The sequence below is a fragment of the Myotis yumanensis genome, unplaced genomic scaffold (assembly GCF_028538775.1).
Source record: "Myotis yumanensis isolate MYYU_CA2020_CCGP unplaced genomic scaffold, mMyoYum1.0.hap1 SCAF_10, whole genome shotgun sequence".
Lineage (NCBI taxonomy): Eukaryota > Metazoa > Chordata > Mammalia > Chiroptera > Vespertilionidae > Myotis > Myotis yumanensis.
Window position 1 is genome coordinate 44,070,337 of NW_027223761.1, and position 24,298 is coordinate 44,094,634.

At 39.9% G+C, this 24,298-nt stretch overlaps 2 protein-coding genes and 1 pseudogene across 3 annotated transcripts in view; 1 reads left to right on the forward strand and 2 right to left on the reverse strand.

The window, feature by feature from the left end:
• Window positions 1-1,178: 1,178 nt before the first annotated feature.
• COA4 (cytochrome c oxidase assembly factor 4 homolog) lies at window positions 1,179-3,946 on the reverse strand. The gene is made up of 2 exons (XM_070425600.1): window positions 3,826-3,946; window positions 1,179-1,657 (listed from the first exon to the last, which is right to left on the reverse strand). Exon 2 carries the CDS (start codon window positions 1,643-1,645, stop codon window positions 1,391-1,393), a length of 255 nt encoding a protein of 84 aa, XP_070281701.1. The 5' UTR covers window positions 1,646-1,657; window positions 3,826-3,946; the 3' UTR covers window positions 1,179-1,390.
• Window positions 3,947-4,079: 133 nt separating this feature from the next.
• PAAF1 (proteasomal ATPase associated factor 1) overlaps window positions 4,080-24,298 on the forward strand; it is a 29,287-nt gene continuing 9,068 nt past the window's right edge. The window contains exons 1-9 of one of the 2 annotated variants that reach the window (XM_070425601.1): window positions 4,080-4,151; window positions 6,062-6,102; window positions 7,500-7,603; window positions 11,843-11,932; window positions 16,627-16,725; window positions 17,560-17,710; window positions 19,342-19,536; window positions 21,074-21,165; window positions 22,793-22,908. In XM_070425601.1, coding sequence (XP_070281702.1) covers window positions 4,105-4,151; window positions 6,062-6,102; window positions 7,500-7,603; window positions 11,843-11,932; window positions 16,627-16,725; window positions 17,560-17,710; window positions 19,342-19,536; window positions 21,074-21,165; window positions 22,793-22,908 — 935 coding nt within the window. In that variant the 5' untranslated portion in view covers window positions 4,080-4,104. Of the gene's footprint in view, window positions 4,152-4,200; window positions 4,431-6,061; window positions 6,103-7,499; window positions 7,604-11,842; window positions 11,933-16,626; window positions 16,726-17,559; window positions 17,711-19,341; window positions 19,537-21,073; window positions 21,166-22,792; window positions 22,909-24,298 lie in introns of those variants that run through there. The other variant, XM_070425603.1, reaches the window with a different exon arrangement.
• Window positions 18,149-18,642, reverse strand: LOC139017618 (large ribosomal subunit protein eL24-like; annotated as a pseudogene).

Here is a 24,298-nt window from a genome sequence, read left to right on the forward strand (position 1 = left end):
GAAATTGGATTTTACTGTTCTTTAAACTGGTATTCCTATCTTCTCCCCTCTTTTCTCTTTCTCTCCTCCCCAAATACCAACACACAAAGGTAGTGTTAGGTGCTACTGTACTCCAGATTTGTACTTCTAATTTATATAGATATAAAATAAAATATGATATGTGATACACACACACAAGAAATATTACTGACGATGATGACAGCATACGTCCCTTTGCACAGGACAGTCAGTGCCTTACAGGGATAGGCAGAAAGTAACAGAATGGGTAATATAATTCCATGGAAACAAAATGAGAAGTGGTGGCAATTCATGAGCCAGAGAATGCAACCACCTAAGAGAAATCATATTTAGCTCCAGCAAATTGTTGTCAAGTAGGAATATAAGCTCCATGTTGACAGCTTCCCTATTTTTCAAAAGCAGAAAAATCTGTGTTTTATGTTAAATGTACTTTTTAAACGTCAAGCAACATTGTGTGTTTGGTTGGGAGTGTGTTGAGGTCAGACTCTACATCTGTTAATTCAATAGACTTTAGCATATGAGAGTCACTTAATGTTTTTCCCCCCACATTTGCTTTCTCCCTTCTATTCGATCAAATGAAACATCCAGAACAACTTATTAAAGATAAAGTCATTTATATCATTGCAGGAATTATTTAGTTGTTCCAGTGTTGTTTAATTTGTTTCTCAAACTAGACATGAAGGCAAAGATCATATTATTTGTCCCATCAGTTTCCAACAGTGCCTGGCATGTGAGGTCTGAGGAAAACTGGCTATTGTTGAACCAATGACTGAATAGGTGAAGACATATTAGGTAACCAATTTACCTTTAGATTGTGAATTTACTTCTAACATTCAATGTCCATGTAATTAGCTCAGTACTTGGCACACTGACCCAAGATGTAGGGTAGAAGAACATGCCTTAACCTCACTCTTTGTTTTACATGACAAATATTGGTCAATATTTAATATTCGTGGAACAAGATGAGGAAGGATGTGTGGGTCTCACCATAAAAATAAGACAGCTATGGGGGGAGGAGGGAGGGAAGATATTAACCAAAGAATTTATATGCATAATTCATGGACATGGACAATGGTGCGATGAAGGAGGCGGGGGGGGGGGGGGGGGGGGAGAAGTAGGGTAGAAGGGATTAATGGGGGATAAAAGGAAGACATCTGTAATACTTTCAACAATAAAGATTTTTAAACAAATAAAATATGACAGCTCTTTCTTTATGACAGTCATGTCCAAGCCCATGGCTGCCTGGCTCTCAACCCCAATCCCAAAGACTATCCCGGAGTTTTATACCTTTTGGCCCACACTTCCATTGTTTAGGATTTGTCTGGGTGCTAGTTTTTGCAGGCCATCTTCTGGGGTTAGATGGTTTGGGGGCTCAGCTGTGGGTACTGTCTTGCTCCTTCCTCCTCTGCAGCTCCTCTCGCCGTCTTGCCTGCTGTTCACTCATGCAGTCCTTGAAGGCCTGCACCTGTGGCTGGCACTGTCGCCAGTCCTGGTGCTGGGCCATGCACTCCTGCACTGCATAGTGGGAAGCAGCACAGCCAGAGCGGGAGATCAGCAGGTCCAGGGGGTCCTCTTCCTCACCCTCTTTCTTCACCTGACGGGCCCAAGTATGTCCTTGAGTTGACATCTTTGGGAATCTCTAGACAGCAATGGAGGCAAGGTTAGAGGAGGAACATAATTATATATGGGGTTCCTCTGTTATAAATAACACTGACCACAGCACTGGTAGAGCCTATTTATACATATGTCTCTCTCTGGAGACTAAGCTACTTGAGGACAGATAATGGGCCTGATTCAACTTGGTGCCCTCAGCACTAGGCCTGGCAGAGAACAGGCCTACAAAATGGTTAGAACTAAACAGAATGAGATAAAGTATGTGAGAATGCTTAGAACAACAATAAGCTGGAATGGATTCTGCTAATGGAATTTGAATTAGGGGAAATGTCACCTTTCTGGAGACGCAATCTCTGATTCACCCCAAAAGAATCTCTCTTCTAATATTGGCCTTATTCTATGGCTGGAGAAGAACAAAGTTTAATACTCAAGAATGTGTAGGGTTGACAGACGGGAGGGATGGAGAGTTGTGTGGCTGTAACATACAGCATGCAATGGCCAGGGCAAGAGAGGAGTCTGTAAGCTGAGAGTACTTAGTAATGTGACGTGTATTTGCCCAAACTTCTTCCCAAGATCATCTGCTGCAGAACACCGAGTAGGAGGTAGCACACAGAGAGAACTTAGAAAGACTTGACGAGAAATTATCTCAGCCTTTGTACAAATTTCACCATGACAGGCTATAAAGAAACTAGAACTGCTTAATGTCTTCCCTGTGTCTCTCTGGCTTATTCGACAAATGATCACTGAGCACCTACCACGTTCCAGGCACTATTCTAGAGCTGAGGACAGAGGAGTGACCAGAGACACAGTCCCTGCCTTCACAGAATTTACAGTCCAGACGAGTAAACAGGCAGTTTACTGTACACTGTGTACAGATAGCTCAGCTGCGGGACACAGGGGAGTGATACCTAATCCAGACACAGATAGAGGAAGTGATTTGTAAACTGACACTTGGAGAATGAATAGGAATTAACCAGAGATGGAAAGGAAGAAGACTCCTGTCCATGAAGAACGGGGGTGGGGGCGGGGGCGGGGTTGAAAGAGAATTTGACACATGGGAAGAATGGAAAGTTCTGTGTGACTGGAGAACAGAGAATGAGGAGAAAACAAAGCAAATGAAACTGGCAAGATGAGAAAGCATCTAATCACAGCCAGGCCTGTTAGCCAAGTAAGGGCGCTTACAGGGCAATGGGGAAGGGACCAGAGGATTTAAGCAACTCCACAGCCCTACATAAAACTCACTTGCTTTGGGGCAGTATAACCTGAGGAAGGGGAAATGGGCTTTGAGCCCTGGCCGGTTTGGCTCAGTGGATAGAGCGTTGGCCTGCGGACTGAAGGGTCCCAGGTTCGATTCTGGTCAAGGGCATGTACCTTGGTTGCAGGCACATCCCCAGTGAGGAGTGTGCAGGAGGCAGCTGATCGATGTTTCTAACTCTCTATCCCTCTCCCTTCCTCTCTGTAAAAAAAATCAATGAAATATATATATATTTTTTAAAAAAGAGAGAAAAGAAAATGGGCTTTGAAACAGACTTGGGTTGGAAACTAGCTTTTTCACTCATGTATTGGGTGACTTGGAGCAAATCACTTCGTAATTTCTCTTGAAAAATAGAGATAATATATACCCCACAGGATTGTTAAAGACTAAATGAGATAACGCAGGTAAAGGAGCCTGGCCCGTCCAGAGTTCAATAATGATCGTCCCTATTACTGCACACGTTTCCTCTTCTTACTACACACTGTGAGCTCTTTAAAGGCGAGGAGCAAACCTTAGAGCAAACACAGGGGAAAGAAAAGTGCCTTAAATCCTAAGCCAAGAAATCCGGGTTCGAATACAGGCAACGCTTTACCCGGCAGTCTTTTTCCGTGTCCTCCGTAAGGTAACATGTAAGTCACAGAACTACTGCCGGCGTTAACGTAATGATGCCAAATGCTTGGGCTACCCCGGGACTCCGCAGGTGCCACCCTGCTCTTTCCCCACCTCATCCCTGCTTCAGTCTCCCCTGGAGTAAAAAGAGGAAGACCCCGCCCTGCTCAGGGATCAGGGCGGGCTAGGGGGTCGGCAGCTGGAATGGGAAGCCGGTCGGGATGGGGAAGGCAGGGGAAGAATGGCGAGGCAGAGAAATGCAGGTGGCCCTGCGCCCTCGCAGTGCCCGTCACGCTTCACCGAGCAAGGACGCGGCGGGCGGTGCTCACCGAAAAGGCAGACGAGAGGCCCTGAACGCGCGCTCCCGCACGTCCGCTTGGCACGCACCGGGAACGCTTCCGAGCCTCCTGCCGGGAGCCAGCCTCTGCGAGGAGCGCGCGCGCGCGCGCGGGAACGGGGTGGAGAGGACGGAGAGGAAGGTCCCGCCGCGCATTTTCATTGGTGGCCTCTCGGTGTGGATCCCGCCCCCCCGTACTCGCCACAGCCCTTTCGGAGGAGCCACTTCCGGGAAAGAGCGGAAGAGGCGGGTCGGTGGAGGTGTGGTCAAGATGGCGGCGCCTTTGCGGATTCAGAGCGACTGGGCCCAAGCCCTCAGGTGAATGCCATCCTAGAACCGGGACAAAGGAGGCGGGTAGTGATTGTGGTCTTTTCGTGGAGACCCAGGCCCGACCCAGGATATCTATTCATAGGCGTTACCTCACCAATTGTTGAGGGAGAACTGGGTCTAGAAGTCTCAAACCCACAGGGTCATTGGTTTTCATTCTCAGAAGAGCTATCCCGAGGCTAAGGGGACACAGCGCTGTGAGTTTCCAGCATCAGAACGAGGATCAATGAGTTGGAGAAAGACAGGACAGCTGGGAGGCAGGAGGCCCAGGTATTTGTTGATCGTCAGCTATTGGCGAAAGTCCCAGCCCTCGCCACCACCACACTGTCTGGGTGTGTCTGTCATATTGGACCGTGGTGTTCAGTGAACCAGGGAGCACCGACCGTGTCCGGACGCCGACCTAGGGGGATGCGCGGTGCTGTTCCGGTGCAGTTCAGACGTGTACTCCACGCTGAAGGGGTGGCTCCGGCCCTCGAGCTGACAGTTTAATGGGGAATGCACAGGAAACCGTTCATTTCTGTAACAGATATTTATTTCTCTAGCACCAGGATGAGTACTGCAGTGCCATGAATGGCAACTGTGATTCCTAATAAGGTTTTTCACATTGAAACAGTGGTGAAGATGAATAACACTCCTGCATTTAAGAAACTTACACCTGCCCTGACCGGTTTGGCTCAGCGGATAGAGCGTTGGCCTGCGGACTGAAGGGTCCCAGGTTCGATTCCGGTCAAGGGCATGTACCTTGGTCGCGGGCACATCCCCAGTAGAGGATGTGCAGGAGGCAGCTGATTGACGTTTCTCTCTCATCGATGTTTCTAACTCTCTATCCCTCTCCCTTCCTCTCTGTAAAAAAAATCAATAAAATATATTTTTTAAAAAAAGAAACTTACACCTTACTAAGTGGGCTAAAGTAAAATAACCCATTACTTACTGCAACACAGAATGTGTGATAAATAATAAAGGAAGAACACTAACATTTATTGAGGGCCGCGAGGTGCCTATGAGAGAATGCAGGATCGGAATCAGAGGAAGAAACTTGCCTAGGATTGTGCAACAAATAACTGATAGTTGCTGGCGACCTAAAGCCTCCGCCCTTTCCCTGTATCCTAGGTGAGATATCGATTTGAATGATTGGGGAGGTGCATTCTAAAACATGAAAAAAGTCTGTAAGGTAGTAGAACACAGACCTTCTATACTAGTCAGATTTCAGTTCCTGCTTCATAGGTAGGTGACCTTGGGTAGGTCACGTCTCTCTGAGCTTCAGTTGTTGTTTTTAATCTTTAACATGGAAATAATAAAAGATATCTTGTTAAATTGTGAGGATTACTAATGCTATATGCAAAGTGCCTTGCACAGGGCCTGGCTTACAGTAATCCCCCAATGATCGAAGTGTAATATATTCTTTATGTTTCAAAGCTGTGCAGCTATTAATGAATAGTAAACTCCATTATATGCATTAGACACTTAATCCACAAATAGTTCTTCAACAAGTAAACAAAGTTTGTCTTAGAATAATCTATGCCTGGATGGGGTGTTAGACTAGATCAGTGATGGCGAACCTTTTGAGCTCGCCATGTCAGCATTTTGAAAAACCCTAACTTAGCTTTGGTGTCGTGTCACATATAGAAATTTTTTGATATTTGCAACCATAGTAAAACAAAGATTTATATTTTTGATATTTATTTTATATATTTAAATGCCATTTAACAAAGAAAAATCAACCAAAAAAATGAGTTTGCGTGTCACCTCTGACACGCGTGTCATAGGTTCGCCACCACTGGACTAGATCATGCCTGTGTACTATGGCCAAACTGGAAATTATGTTATCTTTTTCCCCCTTGCATCTTTGGCATCCTTTTCAGTGTTGAGTGAGCCTAATGGGGCTTTGTCTTTCTTCATAGGAAGGATGAAGGGGAGGCCTGGCTGAGCTGTCACCCCCCAGGTAATATCCTTAAATCTGTACGCATTCCCTTTAGAGGAAGAGAAAGCTATCCCCGAAGAAAGCTTCCTACTTTCTCCTGGCCAAGAGTCCTTGCACAGTACTCATGGAATGGGACAAAAAACAGAATTCCTCAATCCTATTTTTGTGGCATACTTCTGAACTAGCATTTCATGCCACTTCCTTACCAAAATCTTCACTAGATCTTCTCTAGCCCAAACTTCTACCCTAGGTTGTGAGTTCCTCTATTAACGTCCTTCAGCTACCTTTTCCATGATGGTTGTAACCAAACTAGTATATTAATTGATTACTCCTTTCTCCTTGTTCTTTCTTTTGTTGTTGACATGCCCCATCCCCGACTTGGAGTTTCCTTTCCCTTATCTTCTGCCTAGTCCTATCTTTCTTTCAAAGACTCACCCTCTCTAGGATGCCCCCCACTCTGAATCCATGATGGTTTTTACTTTCCTCTTACTCCTAGAATTTTAGTTTTATACCAATAGTTATTTGCTGAATAATTTATAACAACCTGCTAGTTTCTGAACTCTAGGACTTCACAGTCTAGTGGGAGATCAGAAATGTAAAACAGGGTATTATGGGCTGTTATAGAAGTATATATATACATATACATATATATCCTATATAATAAAAGGCTAATATGCAAATTGTCCCCTTGGGAGTTGGACCAACCGGGAGTTTGACCGCTCACTATGACGTATGCTGACCACCAGGGGGTGGCGTGGAATGAAGGAAGGCCCCAGTTGGCAGCAGGAAGACCCTGATCGGCCCTGATCGCCAGCCAGGCCTAGGGACTTTACCCGTGCACAAACTTTGTGCACCAGGCCTCTAGTGTGTGTGTGTGTGTGTGTGTGTGTGTGTGTGTGTGTGTATAGTGCAGAAAGGAATTAGAAAAGAATGTTTTTAACTCCATTTTACCATCTACATATGTTTGTGTAGAATAATATCTTATTTAGCCCATATCCCTGCAAAAGCAGTGTTCTACTTAAGTACATTTTCCAGATTAATGAAGCTTAACTCTTTACTATGTATTATATGTCTATACTGTGGATAAACACATACATTCATGTTGATCTTCACCTTTCATCCTGGAAGAATGCCATTTCACAGCCAGTAAAACTTAAGTTTAGATCACATTGGTAGCTTTCTCTACAAATAGTACAAAATCTTTGTCTCTAGTTTTTAGCCCTTGAGTATATTTCTCCCAAATTAGCTTCACTTAAGCAAGTATTCTTTCCACTTCGCCTCATTTTTAACACTAGGACCTGTTTTTCTTTTATTACCCAATATCCTACCATCTCTACAGTTGCCTAAATTGGGTCTTCAAGGAGAAAAATGTTAAATTCTTATTATTTTTTGAGGCATTCTTCTTTTGTGCTATATAGGAAAACCAACTTTGTATGGCAGCTTAACTTGTCAAGGAATTGGCCTCGATGGTATCCCAGAGATTACAGCTTCGGAAGGATTTATTGTGAATGAAATAAGCAAGGTAGGTTTTTATGTCTTCTAGATGGCACCATGTTCATATATACGGTAGTACCTATACATCTACTTTAAATATTTATACTGTTATCCGTGTATCAGTGTCATCCCCATGTCATTTGTACAACAATCACAGTTTTTACTGCCTTTGAATGTCAGTGTTTTTTTGTAGTTACATATACATTTTGATGTAGTCAAACTTCCTCTTCCTTTGTATCAGTGCTTTCCTATAGATAAATAATGTGAGCCACATATATAATTTTAAATTTTCTAGTAGCCCAAAAGAAACAAGTGAAATTAATTTTAATAGTATATTTTATTTAACTTTCATCTATCGTGCATATTGCAAATATTTCCAGAAGTTCAGTATCCTCAAATTTTTTAAATTTTTATTTATTTATTTTAGAGAGAGAGAGGAAGGGAAAGAGAGAAACATCAATTTGTTGTTCCACTTATTTATGCATGTACTGGTTGCTTCTTGTATGTGCCCTAACTGGGGATCAAACCCGCAAACTTGGCATATTGGGATGATGCTCTAACCAACTGACCAGGGCCAATATTCTTAATTTATATTCCATAAAGATTCCCTTTGGGTTGTGACTGAAAAAACTATATGTATGTATGAATATGTTCTGGGTTTTTTTTTTTGTTTTTTGTTTTGTTTTTGGCTTTGTTTAGCCCAATATATCTAAAACATTATTTCTATCTGTAATTAATGAAATTGTGTTTTTTTAATATATTTTTGTTGATTTCAGAGAGGAAGGTAGAGGGAGAGAGAGATAGAAACATCAATGATGACATAGAATTATTGATCAGCTGCCTCCTGCAACTGGTTCATAGGTCGACAGTCAACCATTGAGCCATACCAGGTAGGCATAGACTCTAATTTTTTTATTGGAAATACTTGATGATGTGTTTAGGTTTTAAAGATTTACAGTTGAAAACATAGATTCATATACTTAAAAAGTTTTCTGATAACTGAATCAACTATTGATTTTTAAATTAAACTTTAAATAAAAATTAAAAATTCAGTTCCTCATATGTATTGGCCACATTTTAAGTGTTTAATAACCTTATATGGCTAGTATCTACCTTATTGTATGGCAGAGCAATATAATATGTCTGGCTAGGCCTTGGTGAAGACCTAGGCCTTCACAAGTACTTAATAGTTTTTCTCATTGGTCTTTGAGAACCTATGATCTGACTTTCTTTACTCATTCTGTTGGCTGCAGTCAGTATGCTCTGGTGAGATGGGTAAACTCTTTTTTCTTTTTATTTTATGTAATTAAACTTTTTTAGTTGTAAAACATTTCTGGTATTCTGACAAGAATAGAAAACCATTGTTTTTTTACATAAGATGTTTAGCAAATGTTCATTCATTACCCTCTGCAAGGTGATAGGCTACATGTTATTATATATCTTATATTTTTTATAGACAGCTATGGAATTGTAGAAAGTGTCAAAAGATGAGTCCAACTCATAGTTAACTCTGACACTTACTAGCAATATGATCTTGGACAAGCTCATAGACAGACAACAGTAAGTGATTACCAGAGGGATGTAGAACAGGGTAAAGGGGCATAAATGATGATAGAAGGAGACTTGACTCAGGGTGGTGAACATGCAGTGTAATATACAAATGGTATACTATATAGAATTATACACCTGAAACCTATATAATTTTATTCATCAGTGTCATACCAATAAATTCAAATTTTTAAAAAAGAAAAAATATTATCTTGGACAAATAACTTAGTTCCCTGAGCCTCAGTTTTCTCATCTCATCTAGAAAACAGAGATAAGCCCTAGCTGGTTTGGCTCAGTAGGTAGAGCGTCAGCCTGTAGACTGAAGAGTCCTGGGTTCAATTCTGTTAAGGACACATGCCCGGGTTGCAGGCTCGATCCCCAGTGTGGGGCATGCAGGAGGCAGCTGATCAATGATTCTCTCTCATCATTGATGTTTCTATCTCTCTCCCTTTTCCTTCCTCTCTGAAATCAATAAAAGTATATTTTAAAACAAAAAAAAAAACCCAGATAATATTCTACCTCATAGGCTGATTAGTGGGGAGTGAGACTGTATATGAATGAAATTAGAATATTACAAAAATTGAGTTGTTGTTTATCAGAATAACAGCATTTGGGATTAGCATTTTTAATGTCCATTTTTTAGATAAACAGACTCATTAACCCCTAATAATCAAAGCTAGTTAGACTGCATGTCGGAATTGAAACCCAAAATATGTCTAACTAAAAGTATAATACCACCTTGCAAGCCTACATTTTTCCCAGGTATTTCACAGGTATCCACCCATAGCCTTGGTGCTGACTTCCTTTCTTCCCTTCATACTCAGGCCCTGATACAATTCTTATCTTCCAACGTCATTGTTAATTTCTGCTGTGTACCTGTTGGGTCAGACAGTAAGTGCTTATGGTTGAACATTCATTTGTTTCCTAACTGCCATGAGTCACTTTGCTACTTGATGTTGCTACATTTTTCTTTAAAACAGACCTGTTAGTATGCTTAAAAACCTAACCCCAGAAGATAAAAAGTTTGACTTTGAATTTTACCTTAGTGTGGAATACTCACACTCCCCCCTTCTATCCCCTCACCCCTAAATTCTGTATGTTTTGATACGTCCTCCAGCTTTTCTTTAAAATATTTTCATTAACAGCATGACTCTCTACTGCTGACATTGGAAGGTAGTTCAACATTTATCTTCCTTTATAGTATGTTTATAGGTTAAAGGTTGATTTGCAGGATTGATAAGCAGGAGAAAACCACTGATTCTTGAATTCTTTCACGTAATTAGCCCAAGGAAATGAACTCTTCTGAGAACAAACCAATACTTACAAAGGCCTGAACACTAAGCTCTCAGAGCCCCTGCATCCTTGCTTGGTGTGAATATTTATCGAGGAGAGTTTAGCTGACGCTTTAGTTTTGGGTACAGGAGACAATTCCAAATCCAGGTCAGCGCTCTGGCAGCATATAGGCTTGGTCACGCGGTTAGAAGCAAAAACTCATTTAATGAAAGGCCTGCAGGCAGCCAGGCATAGATATGCTGGCTAAGGAAGTACTGTTTGTATAGATATTCTAATTGTGTTTTTAAAGGCGTAGAAGACTTTTAATAAGAGCATATTGATTTTCAATGATAACAATGTTATGACTTTGAAACTGTTCTTTCTAATGAACTGTGAGGACTGTGCTTGTTGTACATAGATTAGCCTTATAAAGACGTTCTGAAAATCCTGATTATTGAAGACATTTTCATTGTCCAGCAAAATTTTCAGAAACTTTGAAGTACTTCTATGGAAGAGATAATAGGTTTGGGCCATTTGGAGAGTGCAAATCCTCAGCTGTGTATAGGAGCTATGCCCTGAGACGATGGTGTTGGTATCCTGCTGCTTAGAGTAAGGAATTGTCTTATCAAATCCTTGAGGAAGGTTTTTTAAGCCTTTTATACCTCTACACATACTACCTTGAAATACCAACATACTTACTTGTAATGGCTACAAAGGCTGCCTTTGGCAAATCATGTCAACTGAATCTAACATCTGGTTCGAGGTATAATTTCTTACTCTGTCACTAGTGTTATCTTGCCAGAGTAGCTGAAAGATATGTGATAATGACCAGGCAAAACATGGGGAGTCATAATACTGCTATGGATGTGATGTGATGATGACCAGTCTATAAACATGTACAGCCACTGTAAGTCCTACGTAGGAATGGGCATTGCAAGCCTGACCAGCCCCTACACATTGGAAGAGTGTACCACGATTTACTTGACCAGTTTTCTCTGGTAACTGTAGATGGTAGTAGTCTACATTTTTTCCTAAACGTTCTTATAGGCAGCAAGTTTACTTTTAGACTAGTCCTTTAGTCTAGGTTTCAGGGCTGATGCTGTTTCCTCACATCTCTTGATCCTGTTCCTTGCCCCACTGCTAGAGTGCTGGTATTAAATTTTCTTCTAAAAAGTAATGTTCTCATGTTTGTCAGCTATTTTATTGTTGATTTGTCTTAACATAAAAAGATAATGGCATCTCAGTGATACCAATTACATTGCAGCCCCTGCAGTGAAAGGACTACTACTCTATTAGGGAGTGATAGTTTTGTGGGCTGGGGAAGGAGGATTAGAGAGGACACACTTAAAAGGTGAGAATTTCCTGTTGTCCTTATGTTTTCTTTATGAGGCTTTAATTTCATTGGAGTAGCTTTACTGATGTATTTCATCTTTTCCTCTCTGTTTAGAAAAGCATTCATATTTCATGTCCAAAGGAAAATGCATCTTCGAAGTTTTTGACACCATACACTACTTTTTCCAGAATTCATGCAAAGAGTGTAAGTATTTTGATAAAATGAGGAGAAATGTAATATCATTAATTAATTTTTCTTTTTATCTTTTTGTTTACAGTGCTATAAACACTCATAATTAATGTGGTTCACTTCTTTGATTATAAGGTAACAGCTGATGAAGTATGATAATGTTAAACAAAACTTACTTGGGACCACATAGAATATATGTACAAATCCACTCTGATAATCTTAGAGAAAGGAATTTTGAAATGAAATTTTCTTATACATGTTTTAGAGGAGCTACTTACTGGGTTTTGGATAATGGTGGTTGTAACTGATGTTTGCATAATTTGCCACTGCTCATATTTTTGTCCCTTTGATTACAGGACAGAGACATTTTCTCAAAATTCTGACTATAACTTATTGAGGAATAATTTTCAAATATATTTGTGATAAAGCCCTTTCTACTATCATGGGCTTTTGAAAGCAGAAGTGAGAAATATGTAGATAAACTGGTTATATTAAAGCCTTCCACTTTTTACTGTGTTATAGGTAGATTTTTAAAATAGCTATTTTTTCCCCTTATTGCAAAAACAAATATATATTTAGGGATGAAAATTTAAGAACTAGAAAACAAAGTGAATCACTCATTTTTTCTATACCCTAAACATAACCACTGTGAACTTTTGTTGCTTAGCCTTTATTAAGAAAAATCATGATAGTAATAGCTAACATTTATTGTTTACTATGTGCCAGCATCATGCTAAGCTTTATCATTATTTTACTTGTTCCTCTCAATCTTTTTTCTTTAAATATTTCACCAAAATAGGTTTTACAGTACCTGCTATTTTATAACTTGCTTTTTATTCTTTAATAATATATTATGCCGAAACCGGTTTGGTTCAGTGGATAGAGCATCGGCCTGCAGATTGAAGGGTCCCAGGTTCGATTCCGGTCAAGGGCATGTACCTGGGTTGCGGGCACATCCCCAGTAGATGTGCAGGAGGCAGCTGATCGATGTTTCTCTCTCATCGATGTTTCTCACTCTCTATCTCTCTCCCTTCCTCTCTGTAAAAAATCAATAAAATATATTTTTTTTAAAAATGAAAAAAAAATAATATATTATGTACATAATCCTATGCCATTTTTCTTTCTTTTTTAAAAATATATTTTTATTGATTTCTGAGAGAAAGGAAGAAGGAGAGATAGAAACATCAATGATGAGAGAAAATCAGTGATCAGCTGCCTCCTGCACACCCCCCACTGGGGATCGAGCCCACAACCCAGGTATGTACCCTTGACCAAAATCGAACCCAGGACCCTTCAGTCCATGGGCCGACGCTCTATCCACTGAGCCAAATTGGCTAGGGCCTATGCCATCTTTCTATGTATTCTTTTAAGAGCTGCATAGTATTCCACTGTCTGATTTTAATATAATTTGTTTTTCCAATCTTACATTACTGGACATTCAGATATTTTGAGTTCATCCATTCCTATTTTGATGATGTAGCTAACCCTTTCTTCACAAAGATAGGAAGAAATTAGTTTACCTTGTAAAAGTGGAGTTGCTGAGTCACAGGGAATGCAAATTATAAGGCTTTTGGTATGTTCTGACCTCAGTTTAACTGATCTACTCATTCAACCTTTGCTCTACATTTACTCTGTAAAACATACTGACTTGTGTGCACAGCATATTCTTAGTTTATAAGCTCTTTGAGGTCTGCCTACTCTGACACTACAGAGTAAGTTGAGTGTTTACCAAAGGTCAGTTGCACTGCCAGTTATATTGTTTTTGAAATTATGTTAATTAAATATGTTAAACTGATGACATATGAGTGTGAAAAGGCAGAGAATGGTTATGTCTGAAAACTAAATTGATTGCTTTGTAAAGACTTGGTAAAGAAGCGTTTTATTTGTTTTGTTTTTAACTGCTATTATAGTATGTGTGAGCAAGGTAAATGCAAAATGTTAGGAAAAAGATTTTTTTTTAAACACTAGTTGAATTTTTGTTCATAGATTGCTTTGTAAGAGTGAACAAAGATTTACCTTACTTCAGAGAAACTGGAAACTAAATTATGCCTTGGATTATAGTTTATTAAAAGAAAGTCAAGTTTAATACTGTCAATAAAAAATAAACTTAAAAGTAAATAAATAAAAAATAAAAGAAAGTCAAGGTGAAGCTTCCTTGCAATCAATGGACTAATGAAAAGATTAGTGAATTTTAATGTACATTTATATATTTGAGTTCAAATAAAATGTAGGTATTTATGCATCGATTTTCATTATTTTCCCTACTTTAACTGAAATTTTTTATTAACTGACCTATCACTGGGCTCTATCCATTGACTAAAAAGGCTCTTACTGTATTGCTTTTATATCAGTCTGACTTAACATAATATTGTGTATTCAAATTTTTAAGTTTTACCTATTTGAGAGATGGTATTTCATTGTTATTTTAATTTGCATTCCTTTGATTAATCATGGATTGACCACTTTTTCATATATTTATTGGTCACTCTTCATATCATTTGCCCATTTCTTTAAGTGTGAATTTCTTTCTTTATTGGTAAACGCTCTTATATTAAGGGTATTGATTCTTTGCTATATATTTTGCAGACCATTTTTCTAGCTTATTGTTTATTGTTGTCTTTTGACATAGAGATATTTAATATTTCTAGAAAATAAAACCTATCAATTTATTCCTTTATGGTAACTGCCTTTGGAGTCTTGCTTAGGGTAGTACATGATTATATATATAAAGTTACTTTACTTGCATAATATGATGGATGAGAACATTGACTCTAGAGACAGACTCATTGGTTTGACTCCCAAGATTCTGCCACTTACTAACTGTGTAACCTTAGGCCACATACTTAACTCCATGTGCCACAAGCGGCTATAATATGGGGGTAAAAATAATATTTATCTTTAGGGTTTTTATGAGGATTGAAGCAGTTAGAATTGTGTCTGGAGCATAGTAAGCATAATATAAGTGTTTGTTAATTAAAAATGTAAATATAGTGTTTTCTTTGAATTTTTATGTTTTATTTTTTACATTATAAACTTTATTTTATTTGGTTTGAAGTAGAGATCTAACTTAATTCTTTTTGAAATGATTAGCATGTCACAGCACTATAAAGTAATTCATCCTTTATCTCACTGGCTTGAATTGTCATTTTATCCAGTATTTAGCATTGTCCCATTGACCTGTCTGTTCTTTTGTTTTGACTAAGAAATAGATTTTTAGGTTTAGACTCTGACCTAGTTTCTATCCTGGCTCTATGTAATGTATTTGAAAGTGTTTTATAAATGATAAAATGTGATATAAATGTTAGTTGTCATAATTTCTAAAATTAAATGTTCCACAATTAAGTTAACAATTCTTTTATTCTGAGAAACCAATATGAAGAAGAAAAAGTCTTAGAAAATATTAGCGTTGACATATCCCTTTAGTTCTTGCTAACCCTATTCATTATGGCTTAACTGTCAAAGAGCAAAGTAAAATGGAAGGTTGGATAATTACTGCAAAAGTCCCTACTTTTTCCTTAATAATTTAGGTCATATGGGAATCATCGTTGCTGGGAATATGTCTCAATCTTACAGTTCTGAAATATTTGCAACTGGGTGTTATTAGATAAAAAGTTATGTATTTATGAATGTATATGAAGGAGACTTGGCATTCTGATCATGGCATATTCATGAAGTGATTGCTCATATTGAAACCACTTAAGTAAATTTGGGGATTCTCTTATTCTGAAACACACACACACACACACACACACACACACCCAGGATTTTACAGAGGATATGTGAAGTAGTAAATTGAAAGCAATTCACTTTGTTTTTCCTTGAATCCTTTTGGAGCATCTTGGAAGACTGTCTTTTGTGTAAGTAGGTTCCTAAAAATGAGGAGAAGTAAATTAATTTTAAAATAAAATAGCAAAAGATGGAAACGATGGGAAAATGATATGGGGATAGGGAAAACTTTGTAGCTGAAACAGGAGACTATAGATTATAAGAATACTAGAGGCTCGAAACACGAAATTCGTGCAAGAGTAGGCCTTCACAGCCCCAGCTGCCTTGGCCCTCGTGGCCACACACCCCGCCCACTGGTCGTTCCAGAAGGTTGTTCTGGAAGGTAGTTCCGCCATCCGGTCTAATTAGCATATTAGCTCTTTATTATATAGGGTCTTTTTGTGTGTTTTTTCTGTTTGTTTTTTTGGTTGTTGTTGTTGTTTTGGCTTAACAGAAATTTATTTTCTCACAATTCTGGAGGCTAATGTTCAAGATCAAGGTTTTAACAAAGTTGGTTTTTCTGAGGTCTCTCTCCTTGGCTTGTGAATAGCCATCTTCTGCTTGTGTCTTCACATGGTCTTCACTCTGTGTTTGTGTTCGAATTTCCTCATTTTACAAGGACACTAATCATATTGGATTAGCGTATAAACTAACAATCTTATTTTTACTTCATTACCTTTTTTTCTTTATTGTTGAAAGTATTACATTTGTCCCCTTTGCCTCCCATTGACCTCTCCCAGCCTGCCCCTTTTGTTTCAATAAATAAAAGGTGTTGGCTTTCCCCTTGTTGGGAGATTGGTGATAAGTCATCCTTTACATGAAACACATGTCTTTTGTGTTGGGATAAGTCTTGGAGGAGTGTAAAACGGGATATTTATAACATACTTCAAGGGAAGAGGAGCATTTTATTATTAGTAACACTGGTTGTTTTGTCTTTTGAACAGATAACATGCCTGGACATTTCCAGTGGAGGAGGTCTTGGTGTGTCTTCTAGTGCTGATGGGAGCATGAAAATCTGGCAGGCTTCCAATGGAGAACTCAGAGTAAAGGCTTTGGATACACTTTCAGGGTCTTGTACATGAAGGGTGGTCTTAGAAACTTTAGACTGGGTCATGGGAAGAAGAGTGTCTCTATCTATAAATATAGTACCACTACACTTCAGTGGATCTTTGTTCCCTTTTTAAATTGAAAACCATCCTCACGCTAGGTGATTTGCCAGAACAAATTGGGGCTGGGACAGTGGAGGAGCCAGGCCAGTGAATGTCTAAGTGTGTGGTCCCTTGGTATGAACTGCCTTCAGTGATGGTTTCTAACATAGAGTAACTAGGCTGTTACATTAATTACATGCCATAGCCCCCCAATCTCTTCAGCTGCTGCTGCTGCTTCTTTTTCTTTCTTTTTTTTATTGATTTCAGAGAGGAAGGGGGAGAGAAAGAGAGAGAAGCATCAATGATGAGAGAGAATCATTGATTGGCTGCCTCCTGCACGTCCCCTAATGGGGAGGGATTGAGTCTGCAACCCGGGCATATGCCCTTGGCCGCAGTCAAACCTGGGACCCTTTAGTGCCCAGGCTGATGCGCTATCCACTGAGCCAAACTGGTTAGGGCCCTCCTCAGCTTCTTATACGTAGAGCTAGACTTAGGGTGGCTGTGAGAGCCATGGAGTTCAAATCCACATCTGTAGCCCAAGCCAGAAAAAGCCTAGCTCTTGGAACACTACCTGAAGACAAATGAGCTAAAGAGATTATTTGGACCTCCTTCCCTTTAAAACCAGCATGCGAGTATAGCATGTACATATTTCATTTAAGGGATGGGAGGTAAGAGAACATCAAGGGATGGACAAGAGAACTAGCCTGGAATTTTCTTTTGTTTTTCCAGAGAGTATTGGAAGGACATGTGTTTGATGTGAATTGTTGCAGGTTTTTCCCATCAGGCCTTGTGGTTCTGAGTGGGGGAATGGATGCCCAGCTGAAGATCTGGTCAGCTGAAGATGCTAGCTGTGTGGCAACCTTCAAAGGTCACAAAGGAGGTATGAAGGGTGATTGGAGAAAGTGGAGTGCTATTTGTCACTATCTCATTCTACCTCTTCCCACCTGTTGCTGTGTCAGGTGAGGGTAGAGATTCAGTTCACCTCTGAACCCTGCTGACAGTACCTAGCTGGGCCTGTCAGTGTCCCTGGGGAAATTGGAGTGCTGCCTTCTGCTTCCTTGGGTGGAGTGCTGTCCTTCCCTATTCAGCCCCACTGAAACCGTGGGTGAGGGGGAGGTAGCAGTTGTCCTCTTGCTGTTCGAGTGGGGTGGATATGGCCAAAAGATTTTCTGTTCTGAAGGCCACCCCTTTCCCAGTCTTTTGTGAGGGGCAACAGACTTTTTTTTTGGAATTTATTTGTTTTTTTAAAACTGCCTGGTTTTTTATTTTATTATTATTATTATTATTATTATTATTATTATTAGTTATAGTCAGGTCTTTATTTAAAAATCTCATCTGCCAACTTAGCATTTTCCACCAACATGGGGAGAGAAACCTTCACAGGCTTCACCATCTTCTGCTCAGGTGCTGCCTTTGTGGGAGCCTTGTCAGCAGCCAGTGCTGTCTTTTTAGATGCTTGTTTAGCCTTTTTTGCTTCCTTGGCAGCCCCGATAGCCTGTTCTCATTGAATTTTCCTAACTTCAGGTTTCTGGCTCCTCTTGGCCATTATATCAGCAGAAATGCACCAGTGATGGCCCTCTGGACTTTGACTGCACAGCGGGTTCTTTTCTTTTGAATTTCTTCCGCCTGTGCCTTTTTGTGCTTTCTTTAGTAGAGGACAGTCCAGTTTATCTGTCAAGGTTTCCTCTTGGAAAGCAATGCCAACTCCCATTTTGCATTAAGAAACTGGAAACCCTTCCCGTCGGTCCTGGCATAGCACCTCCCATGTCCAGGGTAGATGTACCCACTAAAACTGCACAGCTCAACCTTCATGGCTGCGGCTGCCGGAGGGAAGGAAAGATGGTCCTGTGTCTGGTTTTTGAACCAGTTGCATGTTGCAGACTTCTGCAGAGTCCTGTCCAGCGTAGGTGGGAAGCAATAAGGAAGTCCAGGGAACTCATTGCTCAAGTCCTGAGGTCCCTAGATGGTCTGCCTTCTTTCCATCCTTCAGTCTTCCTAGGCTTATGTGTTGTTATGTCCAGGTTCTTGTAGTTGTGAGAGGAAGAACCTGGGAGGAATGGGGTTACTCCATCTTGGCTGGACCAGAAGTCACATCCTTCCTTTTAAGATGGGGAGACTAACCCTTTCAATGAGTTCTCAATGGAACCACCAGGATCTTTTTAAAAAAGTGATTTTTCAAATGGAATTCTATAAGATTTGTACCTAATTTTTGTTTAAAAAACAGATTTTAAAGCCAAAATAAAACCTTGAAAACCACTGCTCTAGGACACCTCACTAAAAATTAAATCCAAAGCTTTTTCCATGTCTGTCTCTCACAGCCAGTCTTTGAACTGTTGGGAAGCAGGGACTCTGTTCTATTTGTTTTTTGTAGCACTTGACCGTGCCCAGCATGTAGTATCTATCCAGTATGTTTGTGAAGGAGTGGAGTCATTTATGCAGATCTGTCTTCTCTGCCCTTGAAGTTCCTTTACTACTTACTCTACCTCAGGATCTTTTTTTTCCTCTTGCCAGGTATCCTAGATACAGCCATTGTTGATCGGGGGAGGAATGTGGTATCTGGTTCTCGAGATGGAACAGCACGACTTTGGGATTGTGGGCGCTCAGCCTGCCTGGGAGTCATTGCAGACTGTGGTTCTTCCATCAATGGAGTGGCTGTGGGTGCTGCTGACAACTCCATCAACCTCGGCTGCCCTGAGCAGATGCCCAGTAAGTTGATAATGATCTATGAGCTATTTTGTTTCCTTAGGCCCGTCAGTATTTGCCTTAGTTTCTCCTTTTCTTCCTTGTCCTTTTCTGCTCTGTAGCTGGTATTTCTGTTTCACCATAAGATTAATATTATTACAAACCTACTCTGTTTCTGTTGCCTTAAAATCTAAAAAAGAACTATGTGTCATAGTTATTGCATTTGAGTAATTACAATTTAATATCAGATTAGATGAATGCCTATAAAACAGAGAACAATAAATTTTTGGCGGAAATAACTTAGTGATTCTTAGAAGAAGACACTGTATTGGGTTAGTGTTGATGTAAAAGGTGTCACAAAAGGAGTTGACTTGAATCTTGAAAGATGGATTCCAGGTGGACAGACAAGAATAGGAAGGATGGGAGGATGGGAGCTAGGGCAGGGTTACCAGGGACTCCACATTGCCTAATCCAGTGTTACTTCTCTGTGCTTTTCTTTCTGAATTTTCTACAGAGTTCAATGCCGGCCCCTCTTCTCAGGAAACTTTTCTGTCTTGGTTTCTGTGATACCACACTATACTGCTTTTCTTCCTATCTCACTGGCTGCTAATTCTTAGTCTACTTTTATAAATCTCCTTTATTCTACCTTTAAGTATTGGAGGACCCTCAGCTCTAACTACAGTTTCTCCCTGGGTGATCAAGGGCTTTAAGTATTGTATTTAAGCTGGTGATTTCCAAAAGTATATCTAAAGTATAGGCCTCTCACCTGTGATTTAGACTCTATTTAGATGTCTAATAGCTCAAACTTACCTTGCCTGACACAGAGTGTTTTATTCCTACCGCCATCCCCCAATCTGTTTTTCCCCATCTTGCCATTGCTCAGGCCCAAAGCCTGGGATTCATTCATAGTTCACCCCTGCCTTTCCTCTTGTCCTACACCAGCAGAGTCTTCTCTACCTTCAAAGTGTTTCTAATTTTTCCACCTTGCTCTCTCCCTCCCGTTCTCCCTCCTACCAGTGTCCTGGTGCAATCTATCATCATCTATTGCTTGTACTATTCTCCTAGAATCCATTCTCCTCAGAGCAACCATTGTGGTCGTTTAAAAAACATAAATCAAGTCATGCCACTGTTCTTTGTCCCTGCTCTTCTCCAGTGGCCTCCTTTTACACATACATTAAAATCTTAACCCTTTACCATGGTTTATCACAAACCCTTACACTGTCTGACCCCAGTGTGGCTCCGTTGGTTGGGCGTCGTCCAGTGACCAAAAGGTTGCCAGTTTGAGTCCCGATCAGGGTACATGCCTGGGTTGTGGGCTCGATCTCCGATAGGGGGCACACAGGTAGCAACTAATCAATGTTTCTCTCTCTCTATCTATCTCTCCCTCCTTTTCTCCCTCTCTCCCTCCCCTTTCTCACTTTAAAATTTAATAAAAATATATTTTTAAAAATTAATGAGTGAATCACTAACAGAGTAATTCAGTAAACAGCCATCAGTGTCTTGCTTTCTGGGTACTACCAGCTGATCAACCAGTTATTGACATAGCTCATCTGTCATGCAGGTGAACGGGAGGTTGGAACAGAATCGAAAATGCTGCTATTGGCCCGGGAAGATAAGAAGCTTCAGTGCTTGGGACTACAGAGCAGGCAGCCGGCAAGTGGTTCCTCTAAGTTCTTTGAACTCTGGGGCAAGCTGGGTCACTCTGATTCTTGGAAGGCTGTTTTAGAAACATTTGTACAATCACACTGTGCTCACCTTTTGAGGAAGCTGCATGAGTGAGAGGCAGTCCATTGTAGTGATTAATAGCATGGGATTTAGAATAGAGCAACATTTAAATTCCAGCTCTTCCACTTATGGCTATGACATCGCACAGGTTACTTAACCTGTCTGACCCTCAGTTTCCTCATCATTAAACTGGGCCTGGTAGGACTTACCTCATAGAGTTATGTGATGAGGATTAAATGCTCTACCGCAAGTCACTTTCCCTCTGGGCCTTCATGTGCTGTACATAAAATGATTGTATAGATTCCTTTCCACCTCGAAGGTAACATGAAGAAATTCTGAGTAAAAAACTCACACACTCAGGGCTCTAGATCAGATAATGATCGGAATATCTTTTATAGAAGAATTAGTTGAATTTAACTCTGAAGTTTTGCTGAGCATACTGTGTTCTTAATAAACTCTGAGTTCCCTGGGATTAGGTTTTTCAGATTTTAATTCCATCACCAGATAATTTTAATGATTTGATTTGGCCATAAGCTGTGTATTTTCATTTTATCTCCTTAGTTCATTTTATTGGTGATGTTTCCATTTTCAAAGTTGTTCCAGGAATATCATTATTTGTCATCATACTGCCTTTGCACTCTGAATTTCCATGCTGGCTTTTACTTCGAAAGGGAAATCAAGGATTTTTGTTTTGTTTTGCTTTGTATCTTTCCTTTTTAGAACATTCAAGGGAGAAATGATCAATATCAGCTAACAGTAAGGAATAATAAAAATCTGATAATTTCTTTTCTCAAGTACATAGAGAGAATTGTGATTCTTTAAGTTGCCACTTTATTTAAGGTTGGTTTTTCCTACAAATTATCTCCCTTCAAAAGGTGGTTATAAGTGACATGAAGCAAATCTTAAATATGTGCATTGCAAGTGTTTCTCAAATGGAAGGTTATAATGAAAAGAGGGAAAAGAAGGATTTTGGTGTTGAGGATTCTATGAGTCAATGTGTTGAGGGGTAGTAGTTTGAAAATTGCTGCCTCAGACTGTGGTATTATATAAACTGCTGAAGTCCTCAGCCAACCTCAGGTTCCTGAAATCCTGGAAGTGCTTCTTTCTCAGTTGTTGGTGAGGGCACGGTTTAGACCAAGAATGCTTAAAGGGCCCTGCCCGGTTTGGCTCAGTGGATAGAGCGTCAACCTGTGAACCGAAGGGTCCTGGGTTCGATTCCAGTCAAAGGCATGTACATCGGTTGCAGACTCTTCCCTGACCTGGGCCCAAGCCCATGCAGAAGGCAACCAATCGATGTGCTTCACTCACATCCATAGTTCTCTCTGTCTTTCCCTCTCTCTTCCACTCTCTCTAAAAATTAATGGAAAAATATCCTCGGGTGAGGATTAAAAAATAAAAATAAATGAATAAAGAGGAAAAAAAAAAAAAAAGAATGTTTAAAGGGGGAAGAAAGAAAATATCTCTAAAAATAATAAAATTTTTATTTTTTTGGTGCCTGTTTATTCCTGGAAACAAATTAAGCTTTAACAGCATTTTTGTCTCCTACTTTTCCCAGGTATTCCTCTTTATTGGCTCAGATGCGTTCAACTGCTGTACTTTTCTCTCTGGCTTCTTGCTGTTGGCTGGGACACAGGATGGAAACATTTATCAGCTGGATGTGAGGAGTCCAAGGTGAGTCACCATTCCTTTGCATGATGTAGACCTTCTACAGAGTGGAAATTTTTTTGGCTTTAACATTGGTTTAGCATAGCATATAGGCTATTATTGAATCAAGGATATATTTTTCCATTTATAAAGGTTTTCTGCTGTGAATTGTCTGATTGTTCTTATTCCTAGAGTCCTTATCATTCTTGGAATCATTAAAAGGTGGTTTGATTCATATTGTCATGAATGTCCTATTGTGGTGATTGCTTTGGAAATTAAGGTTGAATAATGAACTAATATTTCACTTTAAAATTATTGTGTAAAACTTAATTTTAAGGAGCTCAGTAATTTTCTTTATGTATTAGATCTGGGTTGGCCTAAAACTGATCATTTTTCAGTTTGAAATAAGCCAGCTCTGGTTCTTTATTTAGCTTTTATCATAATCTATCTCAAACAGGCCTTATTTTGATCCTAAAGCTATCCAGAGAAAACCTCTCTGTCCCAGCATTTACCATGTCTCCAACTTCTTCCTCTCTCTATTTCCTTCCTTTGTTCAACGGATATTTATTGAATAGCTTCTGTGGGCACCAGGCCTTGTGCAGGGCACTGAAAACCAGACAAGATATAGATTCTGACTTTGAGGCATTTGGAGTCTAGTAGTAACACCCAACAAGTGAAAGACTGTCGTGATGCAGTGTGGTCAGCGGTCTGACAGGAATATGAGGAAGCACCAGGGAGAGGGAAGAAGGTGAGATTGCTTCCCAAGGAGATGAGGCTTTAATTGCATCTTGTCCAGTAGGGAGTTACCAAGTAAAGAAGAAAGGGTAGAATAGCATATAGAGAAGCATGAAGGCATGTGAAAGTATGGCACTTTCAGGGATCTCTGAATAGTTTGATATGACAGATATGTACCCTGCAAACAGGGCAACAGACAGGAAAGTGTGAGTTTGCCTAGAAAAGACTTACATACCAGCCTAAAGAGTTTGAACTTTATTCCAAGAGCAGTGAAGAAATTCCAGCTAAAGAGTGACTAGCTTATACCTTTTCTTCCATAAGTTAAGTTACTTTATTTTTGTACTTGTTTTTGCCTCCCTGGAGATAGGGACTCTGATCACTATTATAAAATTACTCTTGCCCAGCTGTATGGCTCAGTGGTTGAGTGTCAACCTATGAACCAAGAGGTCATGGTTCGATTCCCGATCAGGGCACATGCCCAGGTTGCAGGCTTGATCCCCAGTAGGGGGCGTGCAGGAGGCAGCCAATTAATGATTCTCATCATTGATGTTTCTATCTCTCGCTCTCCCTTTCTCTCCTCTGAAATCAATAAAAACCTATTTTTAAAAAAGTAAAATAAAATAAAATCACTCAAAATATATATAAAGTCACTCACCTTTCTGTTTTGTTTTATATAGTCCTG

Excerpts from the sequence above, each read along its gene's own strand:
- COA4 (XM_070425600.1), bottom strand. The coding sequence starts at position 1,645 with ATGTCAACTCAAGGACATACTTGGGCCCGTCAGGTGAAGAAAGAGGGT.